The sequence below is a fragment of the Otolemur garnettii genome, unplaced genomic scaffold (assembly GCF_000181295.1).
Source record: "Otolemur garnettii isolate 467f Iridium unplaced genomic scaffold, OtoGar3 scaffold00141, whole genome shotgun sequence".
Classification (NCBI taxonomy): domain Eukaryota; kingdom Metazoa; phylum Chordata; class Mammalia; order Primates; family Galagidae; genus Otolemur; species Otolemur garnettii.
The window spans coordinates 1,377,995-1,403,178 of record NW_003852536.1 but is presented as its reverse complement, the minus strand read 5'-3'; the positions used below and the strand labels follow the sequence as shown (position 1 = coordinate 1,403,178).

Here is a 25,184-nt window from a genome sequence, read left to right as displayed (position 1 = left end):
TGCTCAACACCACACAAGTACACTAAAGTGCCCAAATCAGGGTATTGTTGCTTCTAACACTTTGACCTATTGAAACCTGCATTGCTGTACTGAGTCTGTTAATTCCAATTATTTTCTTATTATAAGCCTAGGTATTTTTATATAGTGTGTGCTCACCTCAGAGTTCTCTTTTGTTCTCATGATTTTCATGTTGACAGACCCCTTCCATTTGCTATAATTAGATTGCATGTAATTGTTTAGTTGTTGATGAAAAACTATTTTTATAATATAAATTTCTTGATGGAGAGGAAGTCAGGATACTTATCTACTTGGCATCTAAACCTGATTATAAAATTGTCATGTTATGCGGGGTTATTTACGCATTGCTTATGTTAGATGATTTTTTAAAGGTAAAGGTTATTAATCTTTTTAGTAACCCTTAGTAGCAACTCTATTTTCCACATAGCCTTTTCCCTTTTTTTTGAGATAGGATCTCACTCCATTGCCTAAGCAAGAGTACAGTGGCGTCTTCATAGCTCGCAGCAACCTCAAACTCTTGGGCTCAAGCAATACTCTTTCATCAGCCTCCCTAAGTAGCATGTGCTGTAATACCTCACTAATTAAAAAAAAATTTAATGAAATGAGGTCTCAGTGTTGCCCAGGCTGATCTTGAACTCCTAGTCTCAAGTGATCCTCGCGCCTTGGGCTCCCAGCCTTTTCCTTTTTTATTACCTGATTAAAAACAGTTGATCTCTTTGTATACTTAGTAATTTGCTGTTACTGATTATATAAAAAGAAGATCTAGAAATACCAGGATTTTCTTTAAATTATTTATTTCTTATTTTAGGAAGACAAACACTATTGTCTGAAGTTGGAATAATCATTTGTGATATCACTAATCCAGCCTCACTTGATGAAATGGCTAAACAGGCAACGATTGTCCTCAACTGTGTAGGACCAGTAAGTAATCAACCCTTCTTTGTATGAGAACAAACAGTGCATTCATTTCTAGCAATATCTGGTGTTTTATATTCCAGAGGAACATAAGGTCAGAGGACAGCAGCGTTGGTTGAAGGCCTTAACCCCATATGGGAAGTTTTTTCTTCTTGTGAAGAGTCAATGAGTATAACCAGAGTCTCCTGAAAAGGGGAGTAATAGGCTCTCTGTAACTCCGTACTCAGGGAATGTGTGCTGGTTTAAAGTTTGTTCATGGGTGCAGCTATGCTAGCTAGACTTCTTTTTTTTTTCTGTACGGTACACTGTTGCAATAAATAGTGTTCGTGTGTACCCCTTATGTTTTTTTATTTATTTATAAATTATATCCATGTATTACTTAACAAATATATATGTTAACATGCACAAAAAATAAGGACTAAAAAGGACTTGTTCATTTATTCAGTATTTATTGAAATGTTTACTATATATAAAATGTACTATTCCAGGCACCTGGGACACAAAACAGAAAATCCTTCTTGGAGCTTACATTCTTGTAGAGGAGACAGAAAAATAAGATTGTGATAGTAGGTAGTGGTGAATTCTTTGAAGGAAAATGAAGCAAAGGGGATAAAGGAACAGGTATATCAGTGTTTGGTAGATGGGTGATCCGGGAAGGTTTCTGTGAGTAATTGACATTCTGAGCAGAGATCTGAATGCACTTTCTCACTTCATTCAGATCTCTGCTGAATATCTGAGGACAGGATGTTTCGGTGAAAGCAGGTACAAAGGTCCTGATCTGACACTGTGCTTGGCAAGACTGAGCAAGGTGCGAGAAACAGCATGACAAGGCCAGTGAGCAGGGCAGAGAGCTGGAAGGCCAGGGTCAAGATTTGGATTTTCTTCTACGTGTGACAGAGAGTCATTGAGTGGTCCAAAGCAAGTGGATGATCTGATTTAATTTTGAAGTTCGTTGGCTTCTGAGAGGAAAAATAGATAATAAGAGACTAACAATGGTCTAAGCAAGACAAGCACCGGGATAGTAGCAGTGGAGGTAGTGGGAAGTGGTTTGGTTCCAGGTATATTTCAAAAGGAAAACAGCTTTCTTTACTGTGCTGGATATGACAGAGAGGTATCAAGGGTAACTTCTAGGCCTTTTGCCCACTTAACAAGGTGCATGTTGGTTACATTTACTTATCTGAAGAAGCCTTTACAGTTGGCATGACGTTGAAAAGTAAGCATTTACAATACTAATTTTTTATTGAGAACAAAAAGGTTTTGAATTGTTATTAAATAAAAATATTGTTGAGATTTATCTCATTCTTAATTAGCTTCTATTCCATCCATTAGGTCCATTGCTGTAATCACTGTGTAATGTGCACCCTCAACTGACTGCCTTGTCCTTCTCTCCCCAGTGGAAAACCCCCAACCCTGGCTATTGTAACTCTCTGCTTACTCTTCACTCACAAACATGAGTAATGCAGCTAGAGAAAAGCACATCCCATGCTGACTGACACTTCAATATGTGGTTACAAACCTCATGCGGGACTCAGGACCTACAGCCATCCTGCTCTCCCTGGGCTAGTCTCCCCTCCAAGGACATTTTACAGCTTCCTTTTCCTCACACTTTTGGCATCCAGTCTTTGTCTTTGATCTGATGATTTTATTTCTTTTTTCCCTATGAAAATAGAAGCTGTTCGAACAGAATTTCATCTTCCTACCTCCAGATCAGCTCACCTGCCTACCTGCACTGTGAACCGTGCACTTTACATTACCTCTTTTTTGTTGTTGCAGTTTTTGTCTGGGGCTGGGTTTGAACCCGCCACCTCTGGTATATAGGGCTGGCACCCTACTCTTTGAGCCACAGGCGCTGCCCTCCCTTACTCTTACTAGACGGAAAAACTGCTCTTGTCCCTATTGGGTGTGGTATTTGAAGACTTTACATTTATAGTTACACATTTTCTTTTTTTTTTTTTTTAATATGGACTGCTTCACAAACTTGTGTCTCATCCTTGTGCAGAGGCCATACTAATCTTCCCTGTGTCATTCTAATTTTAGTATATGTGCTGCCCAAGTGAGCACAGTTACACATTTTCTTTTCTTTTCTTTTTTGCAGTTTTTGGCTGGGGCTGGGTTTGAACCCACCACCTCCGGCATATAGGGCTGCTGCCCTACCCCTTTGAGCCACAGGCATCCCCCTACACATTTTCCTGTTACCCTATTTTCTCTATTTACTGACTTATTTCTATCAGTATTCATGTATATGTGTGTGTGTGTGTGTGTGTGTGTGTGTGTGTGTAAATATGTATGTATGAGTGAGATGAGGTCTGCTATCTTGTCCATGATGGACTCAAACTCTAGCCTTAAACAGTCTTCCTGCCTCAGCCTCCAGAGTCTGTCAGCGTTTAAATATGTCATTATATCTCTCATCTTTTAAAAAATTTACCTTGATTCTAGTAACCCCTCCAACTACATTTTTATGCCCCCACTCTTTCTTTAGCAAATCTCTTTGAAAGAGGTCTCATTACTCACTGTCTCTGCTTCCTCACTTCCTGCTCTACAAGTAATCCTCTCAGGTTTTTATTATCCCCCCTACTCTAATGAAACTTCTGGCAAGATCCCCTCCTCTCGAATCTAGTTACCAATTCTCAGTCCTCGTCTTAATCAAAGCTTTCAGCATTTGATCCACTTGATCACGTTCTCCTTCACTTGGCTTCTGCTTTCTCACTTTCTCCTAGTTTTCTTCCTGTCCACCAGGTTCATCCTAGAAGTCTTTGTAGTATCTTTTTATTCTCCTCCTTCTAAATGCCTGAGGCCTCAGAGTTTAAGCCTTGAAACTCAGCAACCTCATTTACACCTTAGGTTGCAGTATGCGGACTGAATGAATGAGGGTGTCACTGTGGCCCCTTGAGGACACCTGTTGTATCCTCCATTTAACACATGACCACTTGACGTGGCCCATTGAATGTGTTGCAGTCAGCCCATGTGTTAACTATTAATAAAAGTTCAGTTTTTGTGTTTTCTATAAAAAATTAGCATGAATAAACGCTCCAGTATTTACTTCTACACTCAGTGGATCATTTGTGTATCCCCTGGAAGTACACAGATGTGTACTAGGGAGACCACTACACTGGGTTGAACATTGAGAAGAGGATTGTAATTTTGACCTCTATGCTAATTGGCTTCACAGGGGAGAAGTGTCCCCTCTGAGATGAAGGATTGCTACTCTGACCTTGTTCACTTACCTTATACAAGCACGAGTTACTAAGTAGAGAAAAATCTAACAACGTAATAAAATAGGGATAAGAATTCTCAACCTCAGATTACCCAAAGGAGAAGTGGGCCAGGTGTGACAAAATACAGTGTAAGGGTAGGTGAACTGTGGCAAATAGGAAAATATGTACTCTTTCCAGAAAGAGCTATTATTATTTTAAAAAGCTCATTAATGGGAGCAAATATCTATTCAAGACCTTGCTTTAAGGCTGGACACAGTGGCATGCCTGTAATTCTAGCATGTGGGGGGCCAAGGCAGGTGGATCCCTTGAACTCAGGAGTTCAAGACCAGCCTCAAGAGTGAGTCCCGCATCTCTACTAAAAATAGAAAAACTAGCTGGGCATTGTGGCAGTGCCTGTAGTCCCAGATGCTTGGGAGGCTGAGGAAGGAGGCTCACTTAAACCCAGGTGCTTGAGGTTGCTGTAGGCTATGACGACGCCATGGCATTCTACCTAGGACAACAGAGTGAGACTCTGTCTGAAAATAATAAAAAGCTCATTAATGCTTTGCTGCAGCTTCTCAGTACTTGTAATGAACTGACTGAGACACAAGGAGTGAACCTGAGGCTCTGAGTCTGAGCCTGGCGGAGTTAGGCATTAAGCAGGCAGGTGGGCAGGCATGAGAGGGAGGGAGGATGTCCCAGGCAGTAGAAGCAAATACACTGGACATGAAGAAGCAGCATGTTCAGGGAACTATGGGGAGTTTAGAGCTGCTGAGCTGACATGATGACATAGCTGAGCTAAATGGGAATTAAGGAGCTGACATGATGCTTGAGGACGGTTTGTGACATGCTGAGTAGTTTGGGCTTTATATTATAGGCACTGGACAATTGGTGAAGGAGTTTGAGAGTGTATGTATTATAGGGGTGGGGCAGGAGAAAAGGCAATATCCAATTTTTGTTTTAGAATAACAGTTTGGTATTTCTTGGGAGATGGGGCTAAATTTGTTGCAGTGAAACCAGCTAGAAGTAAATTAGGTAAGGGATGACATCTGTAGTAAATTAGGTAAGGGATGACAGGGTCTGAACTAAGCTTTGTATAAGTAGAGAAAAGAAGGATTTGAGATATTTTCAGGAGATATTTTTAGAGGACTGGTTTGATAAAAACTGGTAAAACAGGATAGGTAGAGTGAAAGCTTTCAGGTTTTAATCTGAGAATTGTGTGAAGGGTAATGCTCCACACATAATAATGAAAAAGAATAAATCGGATGTTATGTACGTGGCACTGTGCTAAGCTCTTTTGTATGCTCTTAATCCATCCTCAGAACAACCTAGTGAAGGAGTGTTATTATTATCTCCATTTTTTTCATGAAGAAATTGAAACTTAGGTAAAGAACCTTGCCCAAGGTCACACAGTGAGTGCGTGCAGAGTTTGGAGTTAAGCCCATGCTCTAGATTGCTGCGCTGTTCAGCCTTCTGTACAGTTTTGTCTCAGTCTTCCCTCCTTAGTACCTCAGAAAAGATGTTGGAAGTGAGACCTAGGCAGGCCGAACTAAAGGCTGCACTTTGAATCACGTGCTAGAGGCCGATGCAAAGAAACAGGTTTAGAGGGGAAGATGAAATTCAGTTTTGGACTTGTTGAAACTGAAGTGTCTGCTAGATAACTTGTGTTAAGACAAGAAAATACATACAACATAGGGGGATCTTTTTTTTTTTTTTTTTTGAGACAGAGTCTCACTGTGTCGCCCTGGGTAGGGTGCTCTGGCATCACAGCTCATAGCAACCTGCAACTCTTGGGCTTAAGCAATTCTCTAGCCTCAGCCTCCCAAGTCGCTGGGACTACAGGTGCCCACCACAACACCCGGCTATTTTTTGGTTGCAGTTGTCATTGTTGTTTAGCTGGCCCAATCTGGGTTTGAACCCACTAGCCTCAGGGTATGTGGCTGGTGCCATAACCACTGTGCTATGGGCACTAAGCCAGGGGGATGTTTCTTAAGTAAGTGAGAAGTTCATGGTGAAGAGAAAATAATGGAGGGGAGGAGGTAGCCAAAGTGTAATTAGTTTCATGTATGAATCATGCTGTGCTATCACTGGTCCTGATCTTTCTGATAGAAACTGCCGATAAGGAAACCTTTTTTATTTCCTTGTTTTTGGTTTTTTCTTCTTTTTATTTCCTTACTTTTTCTTTTTTGTTGTTGTTGTGGCAGAGTCCCATCCTATGCCCTGAGCAGAGTGCAATGGCATCATAGCTCACTGCAACCTCAGTCTCAGGCTGTGGGTGTCCTATTGCCTCAACCTCCAGAGGCCACTGGGATACAGGCACTTGCCATGGCGCCTGGCTGGGTTTTTCATTTTTTATGAATTAGGGGTCTCACTCTTGCTCAGATAATCTCAAACTCCAGGTGTGAGCCACTATACCCCTCACCTCCCGCAAGGAAACCTTTTCAGTGAGCAGCTCTGGAGATAGAGGTTGGCAGTCATCAATGCCCATGTTGGTGAAGTTAAGAGAGTAGGTGAGGTTTGCCAGGAGAATGCCTAGGGCAGTGATTCTACATTTCCAAAGTACGCACGAATCACCTGTAGGTTTATTTAAAATGCAGGGTACTAGAGTCTCCCTCAGAAAGCCCGTTTGAGGGGATCTTAGGTAGGACTGAGTAAACAACGTGTGGCCCAGGTGATGCTAAAGCAGGTAGACTACTGGCCAACTTGAGAAACTTTGAGGTAATATAACCAAGGGACAGGCCAGAGAGAGTTCCGGATGAGTTTAAAGTAGGAATGTACAAGCCCTAAGGATTACCCAGGTCTGTGTCCATTGGGTGCAGAAGGAAAATAGAACTTTGACTGTTTTTTTTAATCTCAAATTTATTTCTGTTTTATGTATGTTTAAATGTATATTTTGTTCAGATGGTAGTCCATTTAAGTGATTTGTAAATAAATTCATATGGTTAGTAAATGATGGATTGAAGGTGTGAACTTTGGTCTTGCTCCCTTGAAAGCCCTTATCCATTCCATTATATCACATTGCCTCCGAAGTTAAATACTTCACTAATTTTCCGTGGTTAGTTAACGGCAGGGAAGGAACTACAGTTTAATATACTTCCCTGAGTCCAGTAATCCCAGTGTTATCTGCCATTCTTAGTAAGAGGAGTGAGGCCATGGAGTTAGGGGAAGAGGATAGCCCATTTGACCTACTTGTAAAGGTCAGTCCTTGCATCGCCCTATCATTTAAGTCTCCCTTTGCCTGGCTATTTTTTGTTGTTGTAGTTGTCGTCGTTTTTAGCAGGCCCAGGCTGGGTTTGAACCCGCCAGCCCTGGTGTATGTGGCCAGTGCCCTAACCACTGAGCATAGGCGCCGAGCCTGAATCACTTTTTCTATAAAACTTTCCACTTTTAATTCAGTTAGAGGTGAGCATGCATGCCCCTGTGATTCTATTATGCCATTATTTATGTATACTTCCAGACATGGTACAGGCAGGTATCTTATTTTCTCAGTTTATCTTTAGGCTACTTTATTCACTTTTTTTTTTTTTTCTTTTTGAGATAAGGTCTTACTCTATTGCCCAGGTTATAGTACAGTGGCATTATCATAGCTCAAGCTCCAGGGCTCAAGTAATCCTCCTGCCTGAGCTAGGTGACTCCCACCATATATGGCTAATTTTTCTACATTTTGTAGAGATAATGTTTCCATCTTACTCAGGTTGGTCTTGAACTCCTGGCCTCAAGCCATTCTCCTACCTTGGCCTCCCATAGTGTTTGTTAACATTTGGTGTCTTGATAACAATGGCCTTTATTCATTTAAGCTTGTCTTTTTCTTTCCAGTATCGATTTTACGGAGAACCTGTAGTAAAAGCATGTATTGAAAATGGAACCAGTTGTATTGACATCTGTGGAGAGCCTCAGGTACGTGAAAGGAAAAAACAAAATTAACAACACATGATTTTCTTTTTAATGAAGTAGAAGACATTTTGTGCAATTTTGAGACATTTAGAAGTTGACAGCTTATTTTCGAGTGTTCGCAGATGACATTTCTGTGGTATTCCATATATTCATGGCTTGAAGGAGAACACTGGTGCTGAGGCCTTAGCTTCAGTTTACTTGGATTGCTTTCATCTCTACAACCTCATTTATTTCAGGCCCTTAGTATATGGAATATGCTGATTTTTGCAGCTACTTAATGCTGTAAACTGGATTAATTAAAATGGTATACTATGCATAATTCTCAGAATTTCACTTTTGTAACTTCATTATGGATTTCCTTTTTAAAATCAGGCACTTTTATAACATTACAGAAAATTTAAGATCTCTTCAAGCTAAAAATTTTTAGTACTATTTTTTTTATTTTTATTTATTTATTTTATTTTTTTGAGAGATAGGATCTTGCTTTGTCTCCTAGGCTGGAATGCAGTGGTGTGATCATAGCTTGTCCTAACCTTGAATTCTTGGGCTGAAGCAATCCTCCTGCTCGGCCTCCCAAGTAACTGGACTACAGGCTTGCACCACTATGTCTGGCTGACTGTTTTTTTTATAGAGACAGGCTATTCTTCAGTGCCTGGCTACAAACACTTCTCCCACCTCAGTCTCCCAGTGCTGGGATTATAGGCATGGGCTACCACTTCACCTGGCCTTCTTCCTTTTCTCAGAGATAAGGAAATGGAAGCTTTGGAAGGTTAAGTAACTTGCTCAGAGTCATGTATCTGGTACATAGAACTAGGACTTGAACTGAGGTTTGCCTGACTGTAGGACGTGATGTGTTAATGGTCACTAAGCTATGCTAACACTTTTAAAATGCTAACCTCATAGGTCTCTGTAGTCTGTATTTGATTATTGTCATCAGTGTGCCAGCATAGTATGTGCTTAGAGCTTATCAATTGGTAATGTATATTGGAAAATACTAGGAGGGTGAAATTACCAAAGTTGATGCAAGAATAGGTAGGAAATGTGAATATTTTTTAAAAAGCAATTATTAGGTTATTTAAAATCACTCAGAACATAGAAAATGGTGACAAGCTTGTAAGTCATCCTGTAAGGTACATAAAAATTATATAAAAATCTTTGTTCAATTTTTATATAATTTTTTTATTAACATAGCATGTACCTTAATGCAATCATGGGGTACAATGTGCTGGTTTTATATACCATTTGAAATATTTCATCAAGCTGGTTAACATAGCCTTCACCTCATTTTCTTAGTTATTGTGTTAAGACATTTATACTCTACACTTAGTAAATTTAACATGTATCCTTGTAAAATGCACCATCGGTGTGTCGATTTTTATATAATTGTTATGTACCTTACAAGGATGGGCAATAGAGTAAGACCTTATCTCAAAAAAAAAAAAGTGAATAAAGTAGCCTAAGGATAAATTGAGAAAATAAGATACTAGAATATATAAAGAACTTTTACAAGTCAGTAGTGCAAACACAACCCATTTCAAAAGTGGGCAAAAGGATAAGAAGAGACAAATCTTCCGTACAGAAGAATTCCAAATAATTTATGTAACTGCTGTACTCTCAGGGAGGGGGAGCATAATTTAACAGTGGAGAAACCTGCAAGCACTGCCTTGGCCAGATATTCAAGGTCAGGATCAGAACTGGTAAATCATGTTGATAGTATTTGCCTTGATAAGATGTGATGAGAATGGCACTTTACCCCTGTGGTCTTCCTCTCAAAACCTATTCCCCAGTTTAATCATGAGAAAACTATGAAATAAATCTCAATAAAGAAGCCTTCTATAAAAGACCTGGCCAGTACTCCTCCAAATGGTCAAGGTCATCTGAAACTAGGGAAGTATGAGAAACTGTCACAGCCAAAAGGAGACTTAGGAGACATAACACCTAACTGTACCATAGTATCCTAGATGAGATCCTGGAACAGGAAATGGACATTAAGTAAAAACAAAGGAAATCAGAATAAACTATAGACTTTACCTAATAATGCATCAATAATGGTAAAATATGGTAATAGAGAAACAGGTTTTCAGAGTACATGGGAACTCTCTGCTATTCAAAGTTTCTGTAAATCTAAAACAAGCAAAAGATTTCGACAGACATTATTCCCCTGTCTCCTCTATCATCTCCTTTCCTGCCCCCCTCTACATGCTTAGATCTGTGATGATACTCTTCTGCATAATGCAGTTTGGGGTGCTGGTTTTCTTTTGCTTTTTTTGTGTTTTTAATATTAATTTAATTTTTATAATAGGTATTATTTGTACATTTAAAACAATTCAAGGTGCAGCTTGTGAGGAGGCGCCTCCCAAGCCCAACCTGATTGCAGGAGAGGGCAGGAAGGGCAGACAGAGCACACAGGCCTCTTCCACCCGGGGCTCAGAGGATGTTGTGGCTGGGGCATCGCAGGCCTCACTGTGGCTGCCATTTTCAATTTTCAGAGTCTGTTGACTGTAATCTTGCTGCTTATATGTACCCATGCTTATAGCCAATCCTTGGCACCCAGCCTCCTGGACAGAAATAAAATTAGACTGTTGGGTGTATTCTGAAAGTGTGCCAGAACTGCTGAACAGAAAAGTCCTTGTATCGCACTGTGCTGTGTAGTGATGGCCTTCAGCATCCTCTTCATACTGCAGATTGGAAAAAGGCCAGAATTTAAATGCCATCATATTTCAGTGTGAACAAGGACTTAATCTGCAGAAAAATAAACGGAAGAACGGTTAACCCTTTATCTCCAAACATAGAATGAGATAAATTTCTAGATGCCGTACCTATTTTTGTGTTCTTGGACCAATGTTCTGTATAAATAATTAAGATGTAACCATTTAATACTCAGAAAGTTTAATAGTTTGCAGCAGTCAACCTCAGTGCTGTCACTACAGTATTACATTCTGCAAATGTCATTTTTTATGTCAGACACCAAATTTCAGTGAGGCATTTCTAAGACACACAATAGAACAGAAAATGATACCTTACTCAAGATCCTTTCACTGTGATTTATTGAGAGAAAAATGGTTCTCTCTGTGTTGGTAAGGATTGCATTCATGCTTAATAGTGCGTGCTGTCCCCTGGGCACACCATTTTAATCATTAACCATTCTGATCATTAACCCTCAGCAAGCTCAGTGGTTTAAAGTATTTATCAGAAGCCTGTGCAGTTCTTAAGAAAGAAGAGAAATGAGGTGTGACTTAAAAGTGGTAGTGGAAAAGTTCATGTTTAAAAGAAGAGGACTGAGACTAGTGTAGTAGCCTCGGAGACCCCTGCTCAAGTACAGACGAGTGTCACAAATGTAAGTTTTACCAGCTAGCTGTTCTGTGAAAAGGAGAACATTGGCAAAATGGGAGGAATAAGATAGAATAATTGTAGAACAACAATCCTATAAGTATTTTTTATTCTTTTTAGTGTCACGTCTTCAAAAATGAAATATTCACTGTAATTACCCCCAAATGAACTGTATTTTTGTTTTTTAAACTTTAAATCTAAATGAATAAAAAGTCTTAAAAAATTAAGTGTCGTTAGGTCAGATCTGTATATTTCGTGTACCGCTTGGCACGTGGTAGGTGTTCAGTCTGTATCGCTGAGTAATTGAAAAAACGTTGTGACAGTTAATATTTTGCTGCAGAGCCATATTGGTTAGCATTTTTGAAGTTTAATTTCTTTGTCTTTAAAGAAAATTCATTGAATATTGGTTTGGGTGTTTCTGTATAGTTCTGATTCAGATTCTTGTTCTGAATTTTTTAGTTTCTGGAACTAATACAGTGGAAGTATCATGAGAAAGCTGCAGAAAAAGGGGTTTATATCATTGGAAGCAGTGGCTTTGACTCCATTCCAGCAGATCTGGGAGTAATATATACCAGAAATAAAATGAATGGTAATTATGACCGATAAGCAATAATTGGATTTAATAATAGAAGGACTTCATGTTTGTAACTGTGATGGACTAAAATCTGGTTGGGAAAAGAAACATAGCTATAAGTGAGTAATATTAAAACACATATTTTGTTGTTTCTGTTTTTTTTTTAATTTGTTTTTCTGAGAGAGAGTCTCACTCAGTTGCCTTGGCTAGAGTGCCATGGCATCGTCATAGCTCGTTGAACCTCCAATTCCTGGGCTCAGCCTCCCCAGTAACCGAGATTAGAGGCATGCACCACCACCCTGGCTGGATAATTTATAAAAAAATTTTTTTTTTTGGCTGGTATGTTAGCTCACATCTGTAATCCTAGCACTCTGGGGGACTGAGGTGGGTGGATTGCTTGAACTCACCAGTTTGAGACCAGCCTGAGCAAAAGCGAGACCCTGTCTACCAGAAAAAGTAGAAAAACAGAGGCAAGAGGATCACTTGAGCCCAGGAGTTGGAGGTTTGCTGTGAGCTATGATGCCATGGCACTCTACCCAGGGTGACAGCTTGAGACTCTGTTTTTTAAAAAAAAAATTGTGTTTGTAGAGACAAGGTTGTGCTGTGTTGCTCAGTGTTTTTAATATAGCTACACTTTCATTAAAATGTTTTTGACATTATTGTTGAGATGTGGATAGTACTCTTAAGTGTTTTTTGTTTTTTTTTTTTATTTTAAGAGACAGAGTGTTACTTTGTTGCCGTTGGTAGAGCGCTGTGGTGTCACAGCTCACAGCAACCTCCAGCTCTTGGGCTTAGGCAATTCTCTTGCCTCAGCCTCCCAAGTAGCTGGAATGACAGGTGCCCACCACAACACCTGGCTATTTTTTGGTTGCAGTAATGGTTGTTTAGCAGGCCCAGGTTGGGCTCGAACCTGGCAGCCTTGGTGTATGTGGCTGGCACCCTACTCACTGAGCTATGGGCACTGAGCCTGTCTCAGTTGAGTTACGGTAAGATCTATAAAATTTCTGTGAACAATCTTTGGTAAAATTCAGACTTGCTTTGTTTAGGGATTAACAGATTTTAAAGTATAATTTATACATATGTTATAATTAAAAGATTTAAAATTTTCAACCATCCAAAGCCAGAAAGTATTGAACACAGAATTAAGCATTTTTTTACCCCATTTATGAAATGAAGATAATTATTTAAGAATGGAGAAAATCATCATTATTATAGTAAAACAGTTGAAGTTACACTGATGTCATATGTATTTTTAAAATGTCCACTCAGACAATGACATAAAACAGATGACTCCAGTGCCATTAAACTATTCTAGAGCTTACAATGGTGGAAGGTGCTTCAGTTTCTGTCAAACATAAGCAGAACTGTGAAAGCAAAGCCCAACAAAGGTAGCGCAAATACACACAAAAACTGCAGATCTCATTTGCTTGTGAAATTAGAAGAAAAAAAATTTTCTAGACAAATTAAGGCTCAGGTAATAAACAGATAAACAAAAGAAAATGCTAAGTAAAATTTCAGTAAATACCCAGTAGTAGCCAAGCTCAGTGCTCATGCATGAAATGCCAGCATTTTGGGAGGCTGACGTGGGAGGATTGCTTGAGGGCAAGAATTTGGACCAGCTTAAGCAACACAAGACCTTATCTCTAAAAAATAAAAATAAAAATAAAAAATAAATTGTCTGGGCTTGATGGCTCAAGCCTGTAGTCCCAGGTATTTGGATGAAGTGGGAGGATTGCTCGAGCCCTGGAGTTTGAGGTTGCTGTGAGCTATGACACTGTCCTGAGGGCGACATAGTGATACTCTGTCTCAAAAATAAATAAAAAGAATGCTATATCAAGATCAAGATTTAACACTGGGAAGTTACATAATAATCATATTATTAGATCAGAGGTGAAAAGCTATATATCTGTCTCAGTAAGTGGCTTAAAAATTGAAAATTTATGCCATTTATTGATTTCAGATTTTTAGGAATACTTTGTTACATAATAAGTGTCAGAACACAATAGCCAACATCATACTTAATGATAAAACAATAGAACCATTCCAAAGCCAGTTGTGGTGGCTCATGCCTGTAATCCTAGCACCCTGGGAGGCTGAGGTGGGTGGATTACCTGAGCTCAGGAGTTCAAGAACAGCGTGAGCAAGAGCAAGACCCTGTCTCTACTAAAAATAGAAGAAACTAGCCAGGCATTGTGATGCACACCTGTAGTCCCAGCTATTCAAAAGGTGTGGGAGATAGGTTGATTTTTCAGTGAGGTGCCTCGCCTCAATCCTGGGGTGTTCAGGGGAAAGTGTGCAGACATGGGATCCCTAGGGGTTCATCAAAACTACAGAGAATAAAAAAAAGCCTGGAGGCTCTTGGACAGAACTAATTGCCCCTGTACACACTGAGAGTCAACAAGTGGGAGGGATTGAGTTCTTTGAACTTCTGATATGTAGTTAAATTAGGAAACCTGGCTTACTTCCTCTGTGGGGAAAGTACCAACTCCCTAACTTTTCCCAGTCTCTCTCTCATCTTCCTGGGGACTTGGGATTCCTGGAACCCATCCTTTTGCCATTTTTGCATTTTACATATGTACCTTTGTTAGAAATCAATAAAAGCCTTCTGAATAGGCCAGAGAAGGGCTGCAATTTCTTGGCCTAAGGTAATGCAAGCCTTCTGCAGGCATTCTCAGACTTCATGTTTTAAACTAGCATAAGTTATTTTTCCTTAATGTTGTTTCCCAGTCAGCTTTCAGATCAGGTCTGGGTTTGCGTGAAACTATCCCCTTGACAAGGGAGGCTGAGGCAAGAGGACTGCTTGAGCCCCAAGAGTTTGAGGTTGCTGTGAGCTATGTCGCAGCACTGTGCCCAGGGCATGGAGTGAAATTCTGTCTCAAAAAGGAAAAAAAAGTAGAACTATTACTATTTAAAAAAAGAGGAGGAAGGCACCTGTGGCTCAGTGGGTAGGGCTCTGGCCCCATATACTGAGGGTGGTGGGTTCAAACCTGGCCCCGGCCAAACTGCAACAAAAAATAGCCAGGCGTGGTGGACATGTGTAGTCCCAACCACTCAGGAGGCGGAGGCAAGAGAAGTGCCTAGGCCCAGGAGTTGGAGGTTGCTATGAGCTGTGACACCACAGCACTTCACCAAGGGTGACAAAGTGAGACCCTGTCTCTAAAAAAAATAAATGAATACAAAATAATAATAAAAAGAAGAATGTGAAATTGGGCATCTTTAAAATATTTAGTTTCCCAGTCCATAGACCTAGTATATATCTCCATTTATTAAAAAAAAACTCTTCAAAGTCTGTGAAGTTTATGTTTTCTTCATGATCATCCAGTATTTGTTATTGAGGTTATTTCTAAATATTTAGTCATCGTTTTGTTGTCACTTTGGATAGATCTTTTTATTCTTAAGGGAAAAATGTTAATTTAAGATTTGTGGCTCGGCGCCTATAGCTCAACCAGCTAGGGCGCCAGCCACATACACCTAAGGTGGCGGGTTCGAATCCCCAGCCTGAACCTGCCAAACAACAATGATGGCTGCAACCAAAAAATGGCCGGGTGTTGTGGCTGGCACCTGTGGTCCCAGCTACTTGGGAGGCAGAGGCAGGAGACTTGCTTGAGCCCAGGAGTTGGAGGTTGCTGTGAGCTGTAATGCCACGGCACTCTACCCAGGGGGACAGCTCGAGGCTCTGTCTCAAAGAAAAAAAAAAAAGATTTGTAAGGACATTTATTTTCAGATATTGGAACCTAGAATTCAGCATTTTAATAAGTACCCTGCTGATTGGGGTGCAGGTGTCTGTGTTTTATTAGATTACTGTTCTTGGTTCATATTCTTTCTATGGATAGGGTTAGGTCACAGAGCCATATACCTAGGTTAATTTCTATGGTTATTTTATCAGATTTTGAGAATTAGCCTTTTCTTCTTCCCTTTCCTTTCCTTTTTTTTTTTTTTAGACAGAGTTTGGCTCTGTTGCCCAGGCTATGATGTCATCATAGCTCACTGTAACCTAAAATTGCTGAGCTCAAGCATCCTCCTACCTCAGCCTCAGCATCCCAAGTAGCGGGGTCTACAGGCACGCATTACCATGCCTGGCTAATTTTTTAAAAATTTTGTAGAGACAAAATCTTACTATGTTGCTCCAACTGGTCTCAAGCTCCTGATCTTAAGCGATCCTCCCACCCTGACCACCCAGCATGCTGGGATTACAGGCATGAGCCCATACTTGGCCCATTATGTTTTTCTTCTGCCTTACCATTCTTGAGAAACTCAGTAATCAAACACTTAACCACTACGCCTATACAGGGTGGCCATTAGGTTCATGTGCATTTTTTAAAATGGCACACTGTTTTAAATTGCACATGGACTTTGTGGCCACTGTATATTATTCTTCATAGTTAATAGAATTGATTTCTCCCTTTTTTTCTGGCTTTGGTTTTTGATTTATATTTCATACTTACATTTTTATTTCTTTTTAATAGCTTTGTTTATAAGCCATCTCAGGGTGTGTTTTTGACAGTCTTTCTGTGCTTTCATTATAAGCCACCACTACATAAGCCTCTTGACAGCTTTGTATTTAAAAATGAGACAATTCCCATAAATTTAATTTTGGGAATTTAATTTGGGGGGCCTGATGGGCCTTCTGGAATGAGTGAGCTAAATTGTTGCCTTATTGAGGGAGACTCTTAGTGTTTTCAGTATAATACTAGAAAAAAGTTTAGTATTAGCAGTTAGAGTTTATACTAACTTTTTTTATGATTTACCTGGCTTTGGCTGCTTCTAAAGTCTATTTACACAAATGTAATAAAACTGTTATTTGTACAGGTTTTCCTACTTTATCAGCTATAGGCTTAGTAAAGGTGGGCTCCGAGTGAATAGGAATTGTTTGTTGTTACTTGTTCTGGCTAAATAATTTAGATTTAATTTGATTTTACTTTTACCATTTTCTTACTCTTTCAGGTACTTTGACTGCTGTGGAAAGTTTCCTGACTATACACTCAGGACCTGAGGTTAGTTTTTCTGTTTGTCAAGTGTTTTTTTCAAGTAAATATTAAAAACATTTTAGAAATGATTCACGTATCTTAAAAAATATTTAGATTAATTGAATTTTTAATATATTTATAATTTTTAATGTATAAAAGTCACTTTGTTTTAAAAGTAAAGACACTAAATTACCAAGATTACTTTGATTTAAAATCTATTACAAACAACTGCACAGTTCATTATATTAAAGTAAATTACTGTGATCTCAACACTAAAGTATCTGCTGTGCAATAAATGTTGCCAACCAGGAAAATTATCACATTAGTGTGAATCAGTGTGTTTTTACTATGTGTTTGACTTGGAGTTAGTGACTGTTGTGACCATAAAAGAAATGTCTGAAGTAAATCTCGTCTTACTGAATTTACAGTCTATTTGGGAACATAAAATAGTTGCATTTCTGGGAAGGGATCATATTTTACAATATATTGCCAGTAGTGCTTAGCCAAATTCTAGATACCTTCTATGGTTTCGTAACTTGGCTTGGTCCCCGTAGCTCAGTTGTTAGGGCCCTGGCCACATACACCTGGGCTGGCGGGTTCAAACCACACGCGGGCCTACTAAACAACAATGACAACAACAACAAAAATACCCGGGCATTGTGGCAGGCGCCTGTAATTCCAGCTACTTGGGAGACTGAGGCAAGAGAATCGCTTAAGCCCAAGAGTTTGAGGTTTTTGTGAGCTGTGACTCCCCAATACTCTACTAAGGGCAACATAGTGAGACTCTGTCTCAAAACAAAATAAAACAAACTATATTGTATAGAGATGAATACTTAGGTAATAAAACTGTAAAGAAATGGATTTTTCTTGGTCACTGTAAAGAAAAGACAGAAGGACAGCCTTCTTGGCTGCTGGCTGCAGTTGTAATCTTGACCTGGATGGTTACCTATATACTTCAATTGTACGTTTTATGTATCGTCCACTTTTCTTTGTGTTATATTTCTCAATGAAACAAGGTTAACATTTTTTAAAAGAATTGAATGTAATTTTTGTCTTTTTGATGGATTATTTGCTTAAGAAAATATTTTTAGATTTTTAAAAAGCCATTTTTTCCCTACCGTTTGGAAATCTTTATATTTGCAAATAGGTCAGATTAACTAGGCCAGGTTGAATGGTTTAACACGTTAGACCTTTGAGACTTTTAGTTCTGTTATAGGTTTGGTGTCTCTGCTTTTCAATGTCATCAAAGCTAGGATATGAAAACCCAATCTTCTAATGATTTCATGGTTTCTCTTATTCTGCTTATTAACAATCAAAGATACCTGCCTCTTTTAAATTCTTGTGACATAGTTGGTTTTGAATCTTCCTATATGACTTTGTTCATTTCAACAGTATAAACAAGGAAGGACATAGTACAATTATGTACAATCAAAATAATAAATGAAGTTTAAAATATTTATGTAATAAAGAATTAAAAGGCCTACCTAGAGGTTGGGTAAAGAAGGGTCACGTCCTCTCCCGGGTTCCCCTTTTTACCCCTCATTTCTCAGTGGAGTAGGAGGTAAGGGTTGGGGAAGATATGATGGTACTGGAAGAATAGAAAGCAGTGAGCACTAAGATTCCCATGAGAGAGATGAAAAATAAATGGATGAATGAGAGTCTGGGTGGGAAGCAAATACTAAGGATTCTTGGCCAGGTGTGATAGTTTATGCCTATAATCCTAGCACTTTGGGAGGCCAAGGTGGGAGGATTGCTTGAGGCCAGGAGTTTGAGGTCAGCCTGAGCAACATAATGAGACCCAGACTCTGCAAAAAACAGAAAAATTAGACAGGTGTGGTGGTACATGCTTGTAGTCCCAGCTACTCGGGAGGCTGAGGCAGGTGGATCACTGGAGCCCAGTAGTTTGAGGTTGCAGTGAGCTGTGAGGATGCCATTGCACTCTTGCCCAGGAAACAGATTAAGGAAAGAAAAGGGTTCTGTACTGACTACAGTACCAAAAAGAAATGGAAGGATTGAGGAAATAAAACATAAATCATATTATAAACTTCAGAATTTATATATACGTATATATATATTTCAATAAGACTTCTGCTGAAAAGACAGGTATATAATTTGTGCTAGAATAAATGGAGATGGAGGTGGATGGGGACATGAGCATAACAGGATGGATAGATAGTAAGCTGTGTGTATAGGCACGAGTATGCATAGGATATAACTTGAAATTTTGAAGGATCAGCATAGGCTAGGAATAGGATTAGAGTGGCTAATTGTTTGTTTGTTTTGTTTTGTTTTTTGGAGACAGACTCTCACTATGTTGCTCTCAGTAGAGTGCTGTGGCATCACAGCTCACAGGAACCTCAGACTCTTGGGCTTAAGTGATTCTCTTGCCTCAGCCTCCTAAGTAGCTGGGACTACAGGTGTCGGTCACAATGCCTGGCTTTTTGTTGTTGTTGTTGCAGTTGTCATTGTTTAGCAGGCCTGGGTTGGGTTCGAACCCGCCAGCTCCATTGTATGTGGCTGCTGCCCTAACTACTGAGCTACGGGCACCAAGCCATAGAGTGGCTAATTCTGAAGGAATGTAGTCAACTAACTGAATAGCATAACTAAATTACTTATTATAGAGAGCATAAATAATGGCAGGAAGAAAGAAGAAAGGGCTTTTTTTGGTATAAATATTGAATATGATCAAGGAGTGTTAGGAGTGTTACTGCTGCCTAGCTGGCCGTAAAAATTTATCTCAAGTTTATTATATAAGGGATTATTTAATAATCTTGCCCCAAGTAGATGTGAAAAATTATTTGTAACAATTTTAAGTTTCTTGATTTGATTTTACATTTTCATAATTACCCCTTAAGACAGGTTTCTTTAATGCTTGTAATATTTTATTAGGGGATATGCATTCATGATGGTACCTGGAAGTCAGCAGTTTATGGTTTTGGAAATAAGAGTAATTTGAGACGACTACGACACGGATCAAATGTGAAACCTATTCCAATTGTTGGTCCAAAATTGAAAAGAAGGTATGTTAACTCTGAATCTATTCTTTAATGTATCTCAGGTGATCTAAGTATATTGTTGTTGGATTTGCTATTAATAAAGTAAAGCTTTAGTCTCTAAGAAAAGCTTAGAGACTATTTTGTAGTAAGTGCAGTATTGTTTTTAGTACACTGCTGCAAGCTTTAGGACTCCGTGTATAATAACATACTTGAACGCTAGGAAGTGATTTTATGATGGCTTTTCACTATCAATATCAAAATTAAATGTCAGTTGCTTTTTATGCATTAAAACCACCATCTTAAAGTGTGCTGATCTTAAGGTAGATTAATCTTACATAAGCTTAATTTAGACATAGGAGTTAGGAGGTGGGCTTTTGAAATGAGTGTTCTTTTTATTATCTGGGGAAATTGATGGAGGAAAACACAGTTAAATTACATGTGTTCAGAGTCCACGACCTGCTGGATACTACACCACTTCACTTGTCATTTATTTGGGTGTAAGTGTAGAGAACAAAGGAAGAATTACTGAAATAAATTTCAATTAAAAGCAAATCTACCATCTTTATTGTTATTATTCCTTCAAGAAAAGTTACTATTTTATTCAAACATTTATCAGCTGAAGTTATGGTCACTGCAATCAGAGAAAATGCAAAATATTGATGGGTCTGTCTTGTAGGTGGCCAATTTATTTCTGTAGAGAACTCAACGAATATTCTGTTCCTTTCCTGGGATCTGATGCGTCTGTTGTGAAGCGGACTCAGCGTTACTTGTATGAAAATTTAGAGGAATCACCAGTAAGTATATGTGGTTTATTTATTAGTAAAGAGTATTTTATGTTTATTATAGTTGCCTTATCTATTTAACATAGGATATTTTTATTTAGAAAGCAGAAAAAAAAAAAAGAGCTAAGTAATGCTTGTTTCAGCTTCCAGAAATAGAATTGTTTTATATAGATAGATATTTCTTAGATACAGTCTCACTATGTCACCCTTGGTAGAGTGGTATGGTATCACAGCTCACAGCAGCCTCAAAATCTTGGGCTTATGCGAGTCTCTTGCCTCAGCCTCCCAGGTACCTGGAACTACAGGCATCCGCCACAATGCCCAGTTGGTTTTTGGTTGTAGTTGCCATTGTTGTGTGGCAGGCCTGGGCTGGATTCAGTCCTACCAACTCTGGTGTATGTGGCTGGCACCCTAGCCTCTGAGCTATAGGCACCGAGCCAGCGTTTTATATTTTGGGGTAGTGATAGCCATGCCCCATGATTCAAATCTTGCCTGTTGAACATCTTTTTAATATAATACAACAGCAATTCAGTATAAGAAATCCGGGTGTCATTGACCATCCAACAATCCCTATTTAGTGTTTCAGCTGCTAGAAACAGCCTTTATTGCTTGTGGAGCTATCTGGGACCTTTCTCTTCCTTTTCTCCTTGCTACGTCTGGAGTACCACCATACTCCTCTGGTGCGGGAAGTAATTGCTTTCACTGCTAAGACTCAAGAGCAAACTTACAAGCACTCTGGGGGGCCAAGGTGGGTGGATTGCTTGCGCTTAGGAGTTCAAGACCAGCCTGACCAAGAGTGAGATCCCATTTCCACTAAAATAGACAAATTAGCTTGGTATTGTGGCAGGTGCCTACAGTCCCAGCTACTTGGGAAGTTGAGACAGGAGGATTGTTGAGCCCACCCTACCTAGGGTAACAGAGTGAGACTTTAAAAAAAAAAAGCCATCTATATCTCAGGTTAAAAAGTGAAGGATGTTTTCTCATAGGAAGGTTTGTAAATGAAGTCTACATTCTGCAATGTATTGTTGCTAAACTCAGATATACATTATGGGTTATATGGACTTCTGTGTTCAATCAAATAGGGGAAGCTAATTAATTACCATTTGTAATAGTGTCTTTAAAAAGTAATCTTCCAGTGTCTGGTTTCTGAACAGGCTTTTAGATTATAATGCATTCATAAGGTGGAAACTGCTTTTGTTTCATATTGGTGACTGAAGAGAAAGTTATAAGTAGTCAGCATCCTTGTATTTCTTGGTCTAAAATGTAGGGAGTAAAAGTTCTAACTTTATATTCTCAATCTAGGTTCAATATGCTGCTTATATAACTGTGGGAGGCATCACCTCTGTTATTAAGCTCATGTTTGCAGGACTTTTCTTTTTATTTTTTGTGAGGTTTGGCATTGGAAGGCAACTTCTCATAAAAGTAAGTAAGATTTTATGAACTTGATTTTAGAAATATTTTCCATGGTTTTTAAAAATGCCACTGAGGTTTTGGATATTTTGTTTTTTTTCCTCTTTAGTTCCCATGGCTCTTCTCCTTTGGCTATTTTTCAAAACAAGGTCCCACACAAAAACAGGTAATCCTTTTTCTTTGTATTCAGAACTATAAAATAATATTTTCTTATATTGTTACTCTTCCTCAGTGTAGTGACAGTATCATCTAAGGCTTGATTGAGTACTTATTCTATTCCAGACACACTTTTAAATTCTTTACATAAGTCATATTACTCAATCTTTTCAAATACTCCTTGTATGTATGTATTGTTATTATCTGGTTTACAGATGGGGGAACTGAGGCTAAGAAACTTGCCCAAGGTTCTACAGCTAGTAAATGGCCAAGCTGGGATGAGAACCCAGCCATCCCATCCAGAAAATACGTACTCTTTACTTCACAGAAATCTCAAATATTTTTACTTCTCTGTTTTTCTCCCCTTTTATTTTTTCCTCGTGCCTCCCCTACCCTCATATTTCACTTTCTCTTCTACATGGGAATTTACTTCATTACATGGGAATGTAGTGATTGGTAGATGAAGTAAACTACCCTGCATCTAATATCCTCAGCAACAGGACTGCCTTGATTTCTGCCATTTGGCTCACAGATCCCACCCTGAGTCATTTAAGAGGACCCACTTCTCACTCATTCTCCTTAAATGACCTCAGCAGAGCCCTTAACAGATAGTTTATATCTCCAGATTTATGTATCTGTCTATTTATTAGACACATATTCTCCAGATATTTCAAACTCAATATGTCAAAGTCTGAATTTTTCTTTTTTGAGACAGAGTCTCATTATGTTGCCCTCGGTAAAGTGTTGTGGCATCACAGCTCACAGCAATCTCCAACTCTTGGTCTTAAGGGATTCTCTTGCCTCAGCCTCCCAAGTAGCTGGGACCATAGGCGCCCACCACAACTCCCATCTACTTTTTTGTTGCAGTTGTCATTGTTGTTTAGCAGTCTCGGGCCAGGCTTGAACCCACCAGCTTCGGTGTATGTGGCAGGCGCTCTACTCACTGAGCTACAAGCTCCAAGCCAAAGTCTGAACTTCTTTTCCCAAACTCTTCTTCCTTTTGTATTTCCCATCTCAGTTGGTGGTACTATCATCTACTCAGCCAGAAATACAGGTATCATTCTAGACTTTTCTCCAGACCTGTCACAGCTGCCTTGGTCAGGCCTTTAGCTCTCTCCTTTTCTTCTAAGTGTGGTGAAATACACAGAACCTAAAATTTACCATCTTACCCATTTGTAAGTTTTGAGTGGCATTAAGTACATTTATATTATTTTATAATCATTCGCCTTTAGAACACTTTTCATCTTGCAGAACTAAAACTGTTCCCGTTAAACAGTAACTCCCTACCTCCTTCTCCCCTAGCTCCTGGCAGCCACCATTGTGTCTCTGAATTTGACTACTGTACATGCCTCATATGAATGGAGTCAGGCAGTCTTTGTCTTTTGTGACTGGCTTACTTCGCTTAGCATAATTGCCTTAAGGTTCGTTCATAGTGTAGCACATGTCAAAATTTCCATCCCTTTAAATTTGAATAATATTTTATTATATGTAGATGCCCCATTTTATCCATTCATTTGTCAGTGGACACTTGGGTTACTTCCTGCTTTTGGCTATTATAAATCATGGCACTGTGAACAAATACCTGTTTAAGACCCTGCTTTAAGGCCCAGTGTGGCGGCTCACGTAAACCCAGCACTCTGGGAGGCTAAGGTGGATAGATGGCCTGGGCTCAGGAGCTCGAGACCAGTCTAAACAAAGTGAGACCCCATCTGTACAAACAGAAAAACTAGCCAGGGATTGTGGAAAGTGCCTGTAGCCCCAGCTACTTGGGAGGCTGAGACAAGAGGATTGCTTGAGCCCAAAGAATTTGAGGTTGCTGTGAGCTATGATGACAGGGCACTCTACCCATGGTGACGGAGTGAGACTCTGTCTCAAAGAAAAAAAAAGTCCCTGCTTTAAATTCTTTTGGGTGTATACCCAGATGTGGACTTGCTGGATCACAGGCTAACTCTGTATTTAGTTTTTTAAGGAGCCACTAAATGGTTCTCCATTGTGGCCGTAGCCTTTTACCTTCCCACCAGTGGCACAGCAGGGTTCCACATTTTCCTTTTCTTCCCCAGCATTTATAATTTTCTGAGGTTTTGCGGTTCTTTTTTTTTTTTTTTGGATAGCATATATCCTTGTGGGTGTGAGGTGGCATCTTGTGGCTTTGATTTACCTTGACCTAATGGTTAGTGCTGTTGAGCATCTGTTCATGTGCTTATTGGTCATCTGTACTATCTTCTTTGGGGAAATGTCTATTTAAATTAGGTGTTTGTTTTTGTTGAGTTTTAGGAGTTTCGTATATATTCTGGATATAAATCTCACAGCTGAACTTTTTGTAGCCTTCCTCTTGTTTCTTTCTAATCCATCTTCTACTGTCAAGAGACCTTTGTAAGACAGAAAATCCGACCTTATCATTGCCTTCTTTGAAAAATTTCCTTGACTCACTGCTTTAGCGTGATTTTAACTGGGATTTGAGACATCAAACTCACCTATGGAGCTTTTTTCAAATGCATAGGCCTCACCCTGCTTCTGGATATTCTGATTAAGTAGGTCTGGCATAGGGCCTGAAGGTATAGGCATAGGGCCTGAAGGGAACAGTGGTTCCCAACTTTGGAAGAAGACCTCAAACTGATGACCAGAATTCTGATTCAGTTGATCTGGAATACGGCATGAGCATTGGGATTTTGATTCCAAGTCAGGTTTGGGTGATTTTGGAACATACTCTAGAACATGACTGGCTGGAAGTCCACCCCAGAGGTGTGAGGTCATCCTAGGCTCCCCGTGATTTAGTCTTGGATGCCAGCTAGGTTTCATTTTTTTATCCAGCTCTGATTAATTGTAGTAGCAACCCAGAGACTATGTTGAAAATAGTTCTGGGCTCGGCGCCTATAGCTCAACCGGCTAAGGCGCCAGCCACGTACACCTAAGGTGGCGGGTTCGAATCCCCAGCCCGGACCCGCCAA

At 39.4% G+C, this 25,184-nt stretch overlaps 1 protein-coding gene, 1 non-coding gene and 1 pseudogene across 2 annotated transcripts in view; 2 read left to right on the top strand and 1 right to left on the bottom strand.

Moving 5' to 3' along the window:
- Positions 1-25,184, top strand: part of SCCPDH (saccharopine dehydrogenase (putative)) — a 33,741-nt gene that overhangs the window by 3,292 nt on the left and 5,265 nt on the right. Inside the window, exons 2-9 of the mRNA XM_023518565.1 lie at positions 776-939; positions 7,944-8,024; positions 11,811-11,940; positions 16,870-16,919; positions 19,782-19,912; positions 20,565-20,682; positions 21,973-22,092; positions 22,190-22,246. Coding sequence (XP_023374333.1) covers positions 776-939; positions 7,944-8,024; positions 11,811-11,940; positions 16,870-16,919; positions 19,782-19,912; positions 20,565-20,682; positions 21,973-22,092; positions 22,190-22,246 — 851 coding nt within the window. The remainder of the gene's footprint in view (positions 1-775; positions 940-7,943; positions 8,025-11,810; positions 11,941-16,869; positions 16,920-19,781; positions 19,913-20,564; positions 20,683-21,972; positions 22,093-22,189; positions 22,247-25,184) is intronic.
- On the bottom strand, positions 2,888-2,994 carry LOC111728149. Its single transcript, XR_002775533.1, has one exon. It is a non-coding gene; the product is annotated as a U6 spliceosomal RNA (small nuclear RNA).
- LOC111728125 lies at positions 9,425-11,413 on the top strand (annotated as a pseudogene).